Source organism: Cetorhinus maximus, chromosome 10 (genome assembly GCF_964194155.1).
Source record: "Cetorhinus maximus chromosome 10, sCetMax3.hap1.1, whole genome shotgun sequence".
In the NCBI taxonomy this organism is placed as follows: Eukaryota; Metazoa; Chordata; class Chondrichthyes; order Lamniformes; family Cetorhinidae; genus Cetorhinus; species Cetorhinus maximus.
The window spans coordinates 15,909,769-15,922,222 of record NC_135888.1 but is presented as its reverse complement, the minus strand read 5'-3'; the positions used below and the strand labels follow the sequence as shown (position 1 = coordinate 15,922,222).

The window sequence follows — 12,454 nt, the reverse complement described above, 5'->3', positions numbered from 1 at the left end:
CCCGAGAAACTTTAGCTTGTTTGTCGCCCTTCCTGGCTATTTCACTGTAATTAGCTAGTTATGAACCCTTATGCTGCTGCTGCTTGTCGTTTATGTTCTCTTCCTCTCTGCCCATTCCCCAAAGGCTTTTTAAATTGCTTATTGGTCTTGAGTAATTTATCCAAGTGCTCATCACATGACAGAACTTAGTGTCATCAGACTATTTGATCATAAGCAGCATCATAATTGTATCCAATCCAGTCTTCACCTGGTGTGCACTCATGTCCAACATGCCTCACTGGAAAATGACCTGGACATGGAAACTGCAAAAGTTTTTCCTCTCAGACCCTGGGTCAGTAGGCCAATTGTAGAGGCTCACCATTGTATTTGGGGTTTGAGCGGAGTCTTTTCTGATCTTTATAGCTCAGCTGCTTCCTGCCTTAATGAATTGAGTTATTGAGAGAGCTGAATTTTTGTTTACGGTTATTGCCCCTCCTTAGCAGGATCTCAGCTCAAACAACATTGCCAACTGTTTTCATAAAAGCAAACAAAAATATTCTTGAGGAGGTACAATAAAACATGGAAATAGGATCTGTCAAAGGGAAAGAAATCTCCACCTTGGAGCATGCCATGTTGTGATGAGTTACATTAGTGTGTTCTGTTCTTTGTAGTTGGTAGGAATTCTTTGTTACATGAGATGAGTAAAGATATTTGCCCTTCTTTTGACCAGTGGAAGCACGTTTTTTTTTTACAGTAGATAGTCTATTCAGTTAGTGATTCTCTGAAAAGATTTGATGCCTGACTCATGATGTTTGTGTCAGGATTCAGTTGTCTGTGTGAGAAATAGGAAATGGGGTCAGAGTGTAGGTCACTAATAAACTACATACTACTTGAACTCAAATACCATTTCAGTAAAAAGTAAATGCTTTCAAATACTGCTTTAAGTACAGAATCTGTAAATTGTATACAAATACAGCCAGCAGCTCAGTATTGTATACAATGTATTACTTTGGTTATTGAAGAATGGAATTAATGCCATAAAATTGATGGGATGTCCTGACAATGTAATTTTATTATTTCTCTTGCTTATTCACTATTCTCAACCACTAATGCCACCAGTTCAGTAGTAATATTGAAGCTTCCCTATTCCACTATGCATGGTATTTATGTTATTTAAAATATTAGCAGATCTCCTGTGGCATTTCTGACTGAGTCAGAAGTTCTATAAGAACAGGGGCACTATACCAAGTAGAACCAGAGACCCCAATTTCTCTGCATTAAGGCAGCCCTGGGAACTGGGGTAGGCTAGTATTTCCAGCAAAACTTGAAAACTCTGGAGACAGTAGGGCAGGTACTGGCAAATGGAGAGCAGGACCTCCTGATCTGGGAGCATTGGGGCAGTTTTGTGATCAGGGAGTACAGGGATTGTAGTCTGTGTGAGGATCATGGTAGGGTGGAGTGGGGATGGAGGAGAACCCCAGCATATAGAGCGGGGAAGTTTGGGTTGAGGGTCCTGGGGTTCAACAGGGCTGAGGACTGGATTTTGGAGCATGGGAAGAGCAGAATCTGGCAATCTTATGTTGATTTAGACTCTGCTTCCTCTGATATTATCAGATCGAACTTTCTGGAAGAGGAACACAGTTTTTCTTTGGCCTCTTTTGAGCCATCAGGCCCCGATCCTCCACTGTATTTCTACTCATGAAACTTCTCTGACTCATCTACAACCCCTTTTCTCCTCTTTGACCACCATCCATTGTTAGCCAGTTCCAGTACTTTTGTTCCTCTCTCAAAGCATTTAAGCATAAATGTTTAGCTCATTGAACTTATGGGTGGAAAATTATAAGCTGGGGGTGCAGTTTCCTGATTTGCATTTCAGATGTATGCTGGGGATATAAAAGTAGGAATTGAATGCTTCGTTAGTGACATTTCAGACATATCCAATTTTTAATAAATATATATATTTGTGGCAAACAAACCTTGCATCATAGAATGCTAAAAAATGTATTGTTTACATAGTTTCTACAGTTTCATATAGCTGCCTACAACACATTTAAAATATCTTGCATCTGCATGCACTTCCTTCTGCACAACTTGACTTCCTGCTGTCACACTTGTGTCAGCTTTTTCTCACTTTCTATTGATATTTCTATCTATAATCTGTTTTTCCTACGTAAACCTTTTGCTTTGTTTATGCAGTCTGGCCACATTTAATATTAACTGCAATTTTCAAAGCAAAAAAGTTGAATTTTTAAAACATCTACTTACCCGCACCGTGCTTTGTTGGTGGTTGGAAAAAGGCAATGGTAATCACTTCCATCTGTCAGAAAGATTGTAATTTCTAACATTTGTAATAAAGAAGGCGAGAAATAGACAGAGGAAAGCAGGTAGATGTTTTCTTTCCACATTCTCATGGAAAGTTCTTTAAAAATCCTAAATAGAAAGAGGTCTTTGGGGCCCAGCACTCCATGTTGGTGTTTATCCTCTGCACCAGGAACAGTTCTAACTTTGTGTGCCCATCCTGTTTCCAAGTTCTTTATGCCCCTTTCTTTCAGCCACTCCCCACCCTATTCTTAAATGTTGACATAGTCTTTGCTTTGAAATACTAACTCGAGTCCTGCAATCCACAGCTGAGATAAATCTTTCCTTCTTTCTTAACCATGGGCAAACAAACTACAACCTCACATGATTCTGTTCATAGTTGTTACTGTTCATTGCCATTAAATGAACGTTAAACTTGACTTAGCTAATGCAACCTCTTTCTTTCAAAGTCTTTAAGAAAAAACCCAGAAAATTTAAAATGATCACTCACTGAAGGCATATACTTTTCAACGTGTTAAAATTCTCATCCTTGTCTTCAAATCCCTCTATAGTCCTATCCCTCTCTATCTCTATAACCTCTTCCAGCTCCAGAACCCTTGAGAAACTCTGCATTCCTTGATCTCTGCCCTCTTAAACATCCCACTCTCCCTATGCCTCACCACTACTGGCTGTGCCTTCAGCTGCCTAGGCCCTAAGCTTTGGAATTCCCTCCCCAGATCTCTCTGCCTCTCTCTTCCTCCTTTAAGACCATTCCTATAATCTGTGGCTTTGACCAATCCTTAGGTCAACCCACCAAATAGCTCCTCCTTTGTTGCCATGTCAAATTTTATCTAATTAAATTCCTAGGAAGTGCTTTGAGATCTTTTCCTGCTTTGAAGGTGATACATCTATTGAAATTTTAGTTGTTATGATCCCTGAACCATGGTGTTTTCTTTAAATATTAGGCCTAAAAGTATCCTCCAGATTGTAAAGGGGGTGAGGTGGGGGGGAATGTTCGATTATCTGAATCAGACACTGAATCAGAGTATATCTGCTGTATACCTGTAAAATTTGTAACAACAGCTTTATACAAAACAATGGTAGCATACCAGCTATGTATTTGTAATTTTGTGTACTTGAAATACAATTTGATAAGTTGCTTACTGTTCTGATCTGCAGTAGATCAGTTGTCATTTGTGTGTAGTTTTTGTGATACTACAGCCAAATGATTGTGACTGATTAAGGCCTGCTTCATTTGAGATTTAACATATTTCCCTTTTAATCACTGGTCTTTGCAAAATCCCATCTTTAGATTGTTTTAAAAAAAGTTTAATTTAATATTATAGTTTATAAACTAAAAAAGTATAATGACTTTGGATTCCATAAATGCAAGTCCTCCGTCCCCAGAAACCAAGCAAAAGTTGGTCAACAGCTTAAAAAAAATTGGCAAAAAACACCCCAAAAAGCTGACAGCTCCAGAACAACCTTGATTAGAAATCTGTGGAGGAAAAAAGCATGACCACATGAACACTGATGGAAGAAATACAAATGTTAAGGCCACATTTCAAGGGGAGTTGTTGAATGTTGAAATTTTACTTCACAGAGTTATGTTTTGTGTATTTTGAGCACTCTATACTTTGATTTATTTTCTTTTTTAAAGGCTAACTCTTTAAGCTGATTTCAACAGACCAACCCAGTCATCACTTATTTCTATAAGTTTCCTCAACATTCACTTTAACCAACTTGCGCAAATTCAAAGATACGCTGCACTCCCTCTGGGCCCAGTTTAGAGGTACTATAACCCAGCTACTTTCCCATCCTTAAATAGAAACTCCTTTGCTCTAACTTCCCTGTCCTGCAATACTCGACTGCTGTCAGTACTGCAGATGAGCAGCTCAAAGCTTCTCTTAGCATGAATGGAAGTGAGTTTGGCAGCTGTTATCGTGCAGGCAGGAGTTCCTTAATCTCGTGAAAACTATCTGTTTTACTATCAGTATACAACAGCCAGAATACCTGTCATTAGGAACAGTCTGCTCCTGATACATTAAAAGTAGAATTCTTGTAGGAGTGAAACTGAAAGAGAGGGGCCTGGGCCACGCTAATTTTAGTCAGAAGACATTGACAATAGATGTGAAATTTTGATGTCTGGCATGTATGTTGGCCAGCTCTACAATTGATTAACCTGGTGTCAGTCTTGTAAAAATTGATATTAAGTGTTTTATGTGAGTACCTTAGTATAAATATGCCTATATTTGGAAAGAACATTATTTTTATGTTGACCTGTGTCACTTTTTAAAATTGAAACAACTGGATATTCCTAATTACCTTAGTGTGTGAGGCATCTTTATGCAGCTGTTTCACTGTTTCATCATTCAGTACAGCAATGAAGAAATGGCATCTAGTGGATGATGCATTAAATGAAGGCAACTTTTGAGTGAACATAAAAAATCCCATGTCACTACTCAATGAAGAAGAGGGGATTTCTCAGCATTCCTCCAACTTTCACTTCTAATGCACACACACACCTTACCGTTATCAGTCATGCCTTTAACCATATAGGCCCTGTGTTCTGGAATTCGCTCTCTAAATTTTTCTGCATCACAAACCTTCCTGACCTCCTTTAAGAGCTGCCTTAAAATCTACTCCTCTGACCAAGCTTTTAGTCACCTATCCTCATGTTTCGTGATGAAATCTCATCGACCTGAAACCTTACCTCTGTTTCTCTCTCCACAGATGCTGCCTGATCACCTGAGTATTTTCAGCATTTTTTTGTTTTACTTCTAATGTTTCCTTCTTTGCTTTGACTTGATTTTTGTCTTGTAAAAGCATCTTGAGATTTTTTTTGTTTGTTGAAGGCACAAAATAAAAGACAAGTTGTTGATGTATTGGCCAATGGCTGTTCCTCAACAAGTATCTCTCAAGCAAATTGCCTGGCATCCGGCAATTGTGAAAGGCACAATATAAGTGCAAGTTCTTTCTTAGTTAACAGGTTGATCTTCGCTGTGTGGATTTCACTGGTGGCCAGGGAATTAATTCATTATTCAAGATAATTAAATTAAAAGCTTTTTAATCTAATATTCAGGAGGGTGTGTTTGAATTCTAATTAGGATGGAAAAATTAACCATGTACTTTTTAAATAACAACGTTTAATTAAGGTTCAAGAATGTCCATGTATTTCTGACTGATAATGTAGACGGCCATATTTATACTGAATAAAAAAATATTTGAACACGAACAAGGTTTGTGTGTATTCTGGTGCTATTTGTTCCCATACTGCCAATGTAATTGTAGGGATCTGTAGGTGAATGTGTGTTTTGTGCAAAACATTGGTACAACCATTAAATTTTATCAGTCCACGTAACATTGTCATAGAGACTTCTGAGCTTTCTGGGGGAAGCAACTGGTGTTGGTTTGCAGTCCTGGTCACACATTGATGCTAGTTTGAACCCATAAATCAGTGAAATGTGATTCAGTACTACTTATTATCAATTTATGCCCACTAATAGGATTTACACTGCAGGCTTCATTGTGCACCATAGACTTGTTCAATATCTAATTGAAAACCTATAGTGCAAGAATACCAGCATTTTGATAGTTAACCAGTGACTGCCATAACTTTATGCACTTTTACCGATGCTTGTGCAATTGCGATTTCAGAAGACTGAACTTCATGTATTGACTCCTGCATTTATATTGTTAAAACCGTCTCCTATTCTAGCAGCATAGGAACATTAGAAAGAGGAGGCCATTCAGCCTCTGGAGCATGCTCCACCATTCATTTAGATCATGGTTGATCTGCACCTCGGCTCCCGTTTACCCACTTTGCTCCAAATCCCTTATTTACTCAACAAAAAACTCTCTCTTAATCTTGAAAGATCCAATTATCCTAATATCCCCAGTCTCTTGAGGGAGAGTTTAAGGTTTCTTCTATCCTTTGTTTGAAAATGTGTTTCTTGATTTGGCTGTTACATGACCTGGCTTTAATTTTAATGTTATGTCCCCTTATTCTTGATTCCTCCACCAGAAGAAATAGCTTATCCTTATCTTTTTGTCTCTCTACTCCACTTTCCTCCTTTAAAATATGTAGTTAATTGTATGATGAAGTGTATCTGGAATAAATTATTATTTGAAACCAATGTTTATTTTGCTTTGATTCAAAAATCCTGTAGTGCCATGAGGATGCACTATGAAGCAAATGGGTTTATTAAGTAAGCAGGTACTTGTGCTATACAGCTTAATTCCTAAAACCTTTTGGAGTTAATCTAGCTTATTTGTATTATTCTTCAGGAATCTTTCGAAAAAGTATCAGCCGAAGAGGAACTCCAAAGAAGAGGAGGAACAGAGGTGCGTTCCTTTCAGATTCAAAATAGCAATACAATCTATTAATACTTCAAATACAGCAACGGCATCCAGATACAGTACTGGTGTTATCTGTAATACTCTATCTTGCTTTGTTGTAAATGATAATGTGAGTCACTTGTGCTTTCAAATTAGTTTTCCTAAAATCTAAAAATCAAAAATTAGATTTTTAGAAAACTAGAACTTGTAGTAATGTTTTATTTTATGTACAAAGGTAATTATTTTTCAGTATAAAGAAATGACTCTTAGGGGTGGCTGGTAGGGTGATGTTAGCAGGGTGAAAATGGGCCTGCTACTGGTTTTACTGGAAGTAGAAAAATATTTCGAGGTTCAACATCAATAGTTCTTTAAAACTTGAGTTTGTTCACACATAAAGGAAAAAGTAATTTGTGAGAATGTTGAAAATTAGATAATATATATTTAAAAAATCAAAAAAATTTCCTATCTGTTGGGTAACATTTGAGTTTTTGATCCATCTCCTTTCCCTATTTCTTCTATGGATACCTATTGGATTTCAGTTGTGGTGCATGTAAACTCAGAATAATTTTTAGGCTAATACTGCTGAAAGAAATTTTCCCTGCATTAATCCTTTCCTTTAAACACAAATGAAAGCTTAGGACACGGGCAGGGTGGAAAAGTTAATTACTGTGACCTAGTTTTGTCTTGTGAAATAGCACACAGTGGTAATTTACAGAAGTTACCAACTGTTGTAGTGTTAACACCTTCTGATGAGTGAAGAAGACAGACAAATCATAGGGTAATTCAAACTTGGTTAATCTAATGTACTACTTAGCATCTTGTTATACAGTAGTAGTGTGAAAGTCTGGGACTTTTAATCTGTAAAATATTAAATTGATCAAAAATGATTAGAAGAACAGAACAAAGAAAACCATGAGAGGGAGTAAAAAAAAAAACACTGCTTCTTCCGTCAACGTAAGACCATAGCTTCGGTTTCTAAATCCTACCTTTCCCCTGAGAAACTGCTAATGGATTGCTAATGTTAGCAGAGAAAATGACCTAAACTGACCACTTACCATCTTGTTTACCCTACAAATCAAAAACCAATGATCACAGGAATGTTTTAAACCAATGTATTGCATTTGTTTTTACTTGGAGACATTACTTGATGCCAATATTGCGTGTGTTATTTGGATGATATACAAAATCCTCAACACTATAAATTGATCTGCTTTGAAAGCATTCTCTCTTGTAGATCAGTTTTTGTTTGCCTGTACATATCAATTGTTAAAACATTCTCAGAATAAGATATTATGACATAATTACAACTCGTATTTTAGGAAATTTGGAAAGTCAACACATCCAATTTTTGGAAGTTCAGGATAAGTTTTCAAAGTAGTTTACTTCTAGGCTTACTAACCCTGTGACCCTCGATTTAAAATTTTTGGAATTGAGTTTTTAAAGAACAAGTAGACTATAACTGAATACATTATTTTATAGATTCACATCATGTCAAGCATTTTTAGCTGTTCTGAATGAAATGAACGACTATGCAGGCCAGCATGAGGTGATCGCTGAGAACATGAGTGGGCTAATATTTGCCGAGCTGTCACGCTATATCCAGGAGCTCAAGCAAGAGCGGAAATCGGTAACTTCTGTGTATTGCTTATTGCTGTTATTAATATAAATTGCTTTAGAAGGATTGAACTCTTAATTAAACTCTCTTTGTAAATTTTAAGGATCATTTCTGACACACATCTTCTAAAGTGGACAGAAAATAAGTCAGCAGGAATTAAGTTTTTTTTTTATTAGTTACGAAAGAATAAAATTTGCCATTTTCACCTGCGTCAATTCAAAATTCAAGATTTATTTTAATGGTGTTGATGAATTTTTTGCTCATTGGTGCTCTTAGTGATATTCTAATATTTTTGTATTTTACCTGAGGATTAATGGGATAAGCTTTTTTTAAGATAACCATCCAGAGATGTTGAAAGTTCACATGGGTTAATTATGTAACAGTAAAAACTCACTACGATAAGAGTTTGGTATACACTGCTTACAGTCAAGTTCTTATGACTCAACGTGTAAACCATGTGTTGTAACATTGAATCTTACATACTAAGGAGACAAGTGTTTATACATTTGAAGTCAGAAAATCGCAGCCTCTCAGCTACTACAATTGGTTTCAATGTCCCTTGCCTAGGGGTGGGGAGGTGGAGTAAGAGGGGAATGAATGTTTGTGGTCCAGCTAGGAAATCAGTGAACTCTGTTGAAATTGCATTTATGCATACTATAAGTGAGGACAGGTTTGGATTTTGTTGCAAGACTGAAACATCATGTCAGTGCCAAGCACTTCAAGATAAAGTAGTTACATGCAAAGTAGCATTTCCTCTACTGTACCAAAAGAATGTGTGCCAACCCCAGGTTGAAATGAGTAACCGTCCCTATGCTACCGTGTCTTTTTCCATTTCCCATGCTGCAATTGTATTTGCTTTGAGTGAGAGTATTTAGTACTGCATATTCGTTTGGTGTTCCTGGAATAGGTCCATATCCTTGCCCAGTCGGAACTGGATTGAGAAGAAATTAAAAATAAAGATATTTTCTTTCTTGTAAATATTGTGAACTGTGAGGAGGCTAGTGTTAAACTCTAAAAGGACATGGACAGTTTGATGGAATGGGCAGACAAGTGGCAGGTGAAGTTTAATGCACAGAAGTGTGAAGTGATCCATTTTGGCAGGGAGAAGGGGGAGAGGCAATATAAAATAAAAGATACAATTCTGATGGGGATGCAGGAGCAGAGGTACATAGGGATATGTTTGCACAAATTATTGAAGGTGGCAGAGCAGGTTGAGACAGCAGTTAAAGCAGCATATGGGATCCTGGGCTTTATAAATTGGGGTGTGAAATACAAAAGCAAGGAAGTTGTGATAAACCTGTGTAAAATACTAGTTTGACCTCAACTGGAATATTCTGCCCAGTTCTAGACACCACACTTGGGATGTGAAGACATTTGAGAGGGTGCAGAAAAGATTCACGAGAATGGTTCCAAGGATGAGGAACTTCAGTTATGTAGAAAGTTTGGAGAAGCTGGGACTGTTCTCCTTGAAGAAAAGGCTGTGAGGAGATTTGATAGAAGTATTCAAAATCATGGGGTGTCCAGACAGAGTAGATAGGGAGAAAACCCTTTCCCTTAGTGGAAGGATCGAGAACTGATTTAAGGTGACTGGCAAAAGAAGCAATGGTGACATGAGGAAAAACCTTTTTATGCAGAATCACGGAATTGTTGCGACGCATTTGGCCCATTGTGTCTGCACCGACTCTCCAAACGAGCAACTCACCTAATGCCATTCCCCTGCTTTCTCTCTGTAGTCCTGCACATTCTTCCTTTTCAGATAAAAGTCTAACTCCCTTTTGAATGCTTCAATTGAATCTGCCTCCAGCACACTTTTGGGCAGTGCATTCCAGAACCTAACCAATCACTGCATGAAAAAGTTTTTCCTCATATCCTTTTGCTTTTTTTTACTAATTACTTTAAATCTCTGCCCTCTTGTTCTTGATGCTTTCACGAGTGGAAACAGTTTCTCCATATCTACTCTGTCCGGACCCCTCATGATTTTGAATACTTCTTTCAAGTCTCATCTCAGCCTTCTTTTCTCTAAAGAAAACAGTCCTAACTTTTCCAATCTATCTTCATAACTGAAGTTCCTCATCCCTGGAACCATTCTTGTGAATCTTGATTGCACCCTCTCTAATGCCTTCACATCCTTCCTAAAGTACGGCACTTAGAATGGGACACAGTATTCTAGCTGAGGTCAAACTGGTGACTTACACAAGTTCAACTTAATATAAAATTCAACGTGAAATCAATGAATGTTTAGGACCTGCAACACAGTCTTGAGAGTGTGTTGGAGGCTGATTCAGTTGTGGCTTTCAAATGAGACTAGGATCACTATCAGCAGAGGAAAGATTTGCAGGGAGAAGGGTACTGTAACCATTTGATAATGTGCAATGATTTAGCTACAGTCATATGCAATGTTTCATTTTCCATGCAACAAAGAGAATTATCTTTGAGTTACATAACCTCAGTGCTGCTGTTCTGAAAATCAAATGAAGGGATTGCAAGAAGCAAGTGTGTAAGTTTAGTGATGTTTCTCAGTTCATAGATGTCTGATATTAAGATTTGCATTTGTTTGAATATGCAGCTTCTAGGGTATTTGCACTTGCAAAACTATATAATGTTCATTGCTCTACAGCCCCTGGCAGATTGTGTTTGTCTCAAAGCTGCTTCAGGCTCCAATTGCCTGCTTCTTTGAGAAATCTCACAGATAAACCCAAAACCAAAAAAACCCCTCCCTCCAATCTATCCCTATGGCAATGTGGGACATCTGGGATGTTCCAGATAGAGATTCAAACTCATTACCTCCTATTCCCAAACCTTCCCTTTGTTCTGGGAAACCATAAGAATAATTTGAACCCCTTATGAAAGCAGCTTTAGACATCTCAACGTCTCCAAGAAGCTCATGGGGCTGCTTCATTGTTTTTCCACTTCTAACTGACCTTGCTAAATAAACATAGGCCGCCCTTTGAATTACAATTATTTCAGAATTGTTTACCAGCATCTCACCAGGTGTTTTCCTTTATTTTGCATTTAAAGATTTCAATCCCCAAACTAAAAGTTATATTCCTAAATTATATGAACAAAATGAGGCACATGGTTACAAAAATTAGCATCAACTTCAGACCTCCTTTACTCTTTGCAATTTCCCTCACTCAAAAGTGGAACAAATGTGGTCATAAAGGAGGCATATCAGCATGGCACTAGAGTTGTTGGGCAACAGACCTGTTTGGGATTTGGCTAGTTTGGACTGCAATGCCTGTAGAGTTGTTTTTATTCTATTGCAAAGTGGTTATTTCATTTGGGCCAAATCCTATTTCACCCACCATTCCTGTCCTTGCAAGCCTACATTGGTTCTTGATCCTCCACTGTCTCCAATTTAAAATTCTCTTTCACATGTTTAAATCATCACATGGCCTTACCTGTATGTAACTCTGATGGCCTCCAGTTATACAGCCCTATCGAACTGCTCATTCCTCCAACTTTTTATGCACCCTCTTCATTTTGTCTAACCATTGACAGTAACCTAGGCCCCACACTTTCAAATTTTCCCTCCATTTCCCGGTCTTCCTTTAAGACCTTCCTTAAAAGGCACTTATTTGTCAAAAACTGTCTCATCCCAACTAATAGCATTTTTGCCTGATTACACTCCTTTGATGCATCTAAGAATGTGAGTTCTCTATTAACTTGCATTTATATAGTGCATTTATTTTGGTGCAAATGCTGTACTTTTGTTGGTTAAGAAACTGACAGTATAAACCAGATGCAAATCTTTATCATAATCATTTACCCTCTTTAAGACTGAAGTATTCTCTCCAGCCAGAAGGATGTACTCAGCTCCTCCAATGGCCAAGGGGGGAAAAGCATTTCTCAGTGTAGTGCTATGCCATACAGTCCAAAAGCTCCCATATTTGATACTGATCCATACTGAATTAATAAGTTGCAGCTTGGGCAACAATAGGGTGCTGCAGTTGGCCTCTGCCTCTCAGCTAGGGAGGGGAAATTAGTCATGACTCTGTTTCTCATTGCTAATCAGCACAGGAGAGAATTTGTGCAAGTGCACGTTCTCAGTTAGAATTGGCTAGTCAAATAGCTTTCAGACATTTTTCTCAGCTCATAGTTGAAAACATGACTTTTTGAGCTCATGGACTTTTACTCCAGCTTCAGGCAACATCTGTCAAAAAGTGGGAAAATAATGTAAAAATCTGTATTGAGTAAAACTCCAGATAGTTATGATATATGAAG

General features: G+C 37.8%; 1 protein-coding gene across 7 annotated transcripts in view; it reads left to right on the top strand.

The window, feature by feature from the left end:
* The window catches only part of fnbp1b (formin binding protein 1b), a 275,894-nt gene that overhangs the window by 105,462 nt on the left and 157,978 nt on the right, over positions 1-12,454 (top strand). For all 7 annotated transcript variants that reach the window (XM_078550045.1, XM_078550041.1, XM_078550044.1 and 4 more), the window contains exons 3-4: positions 6,565-6,621; positions 8,095-8,242. In XM_078550045.1, coding sequence (XP_078406171.1) covers positions 6,565-6,621; positions 8,095-8,242 — 205 coding nt within the window. The remainder of the gene's footprint in view (positions 1-6,564; positions 6,622-8,094; positions 8,243-12,454) is intronic.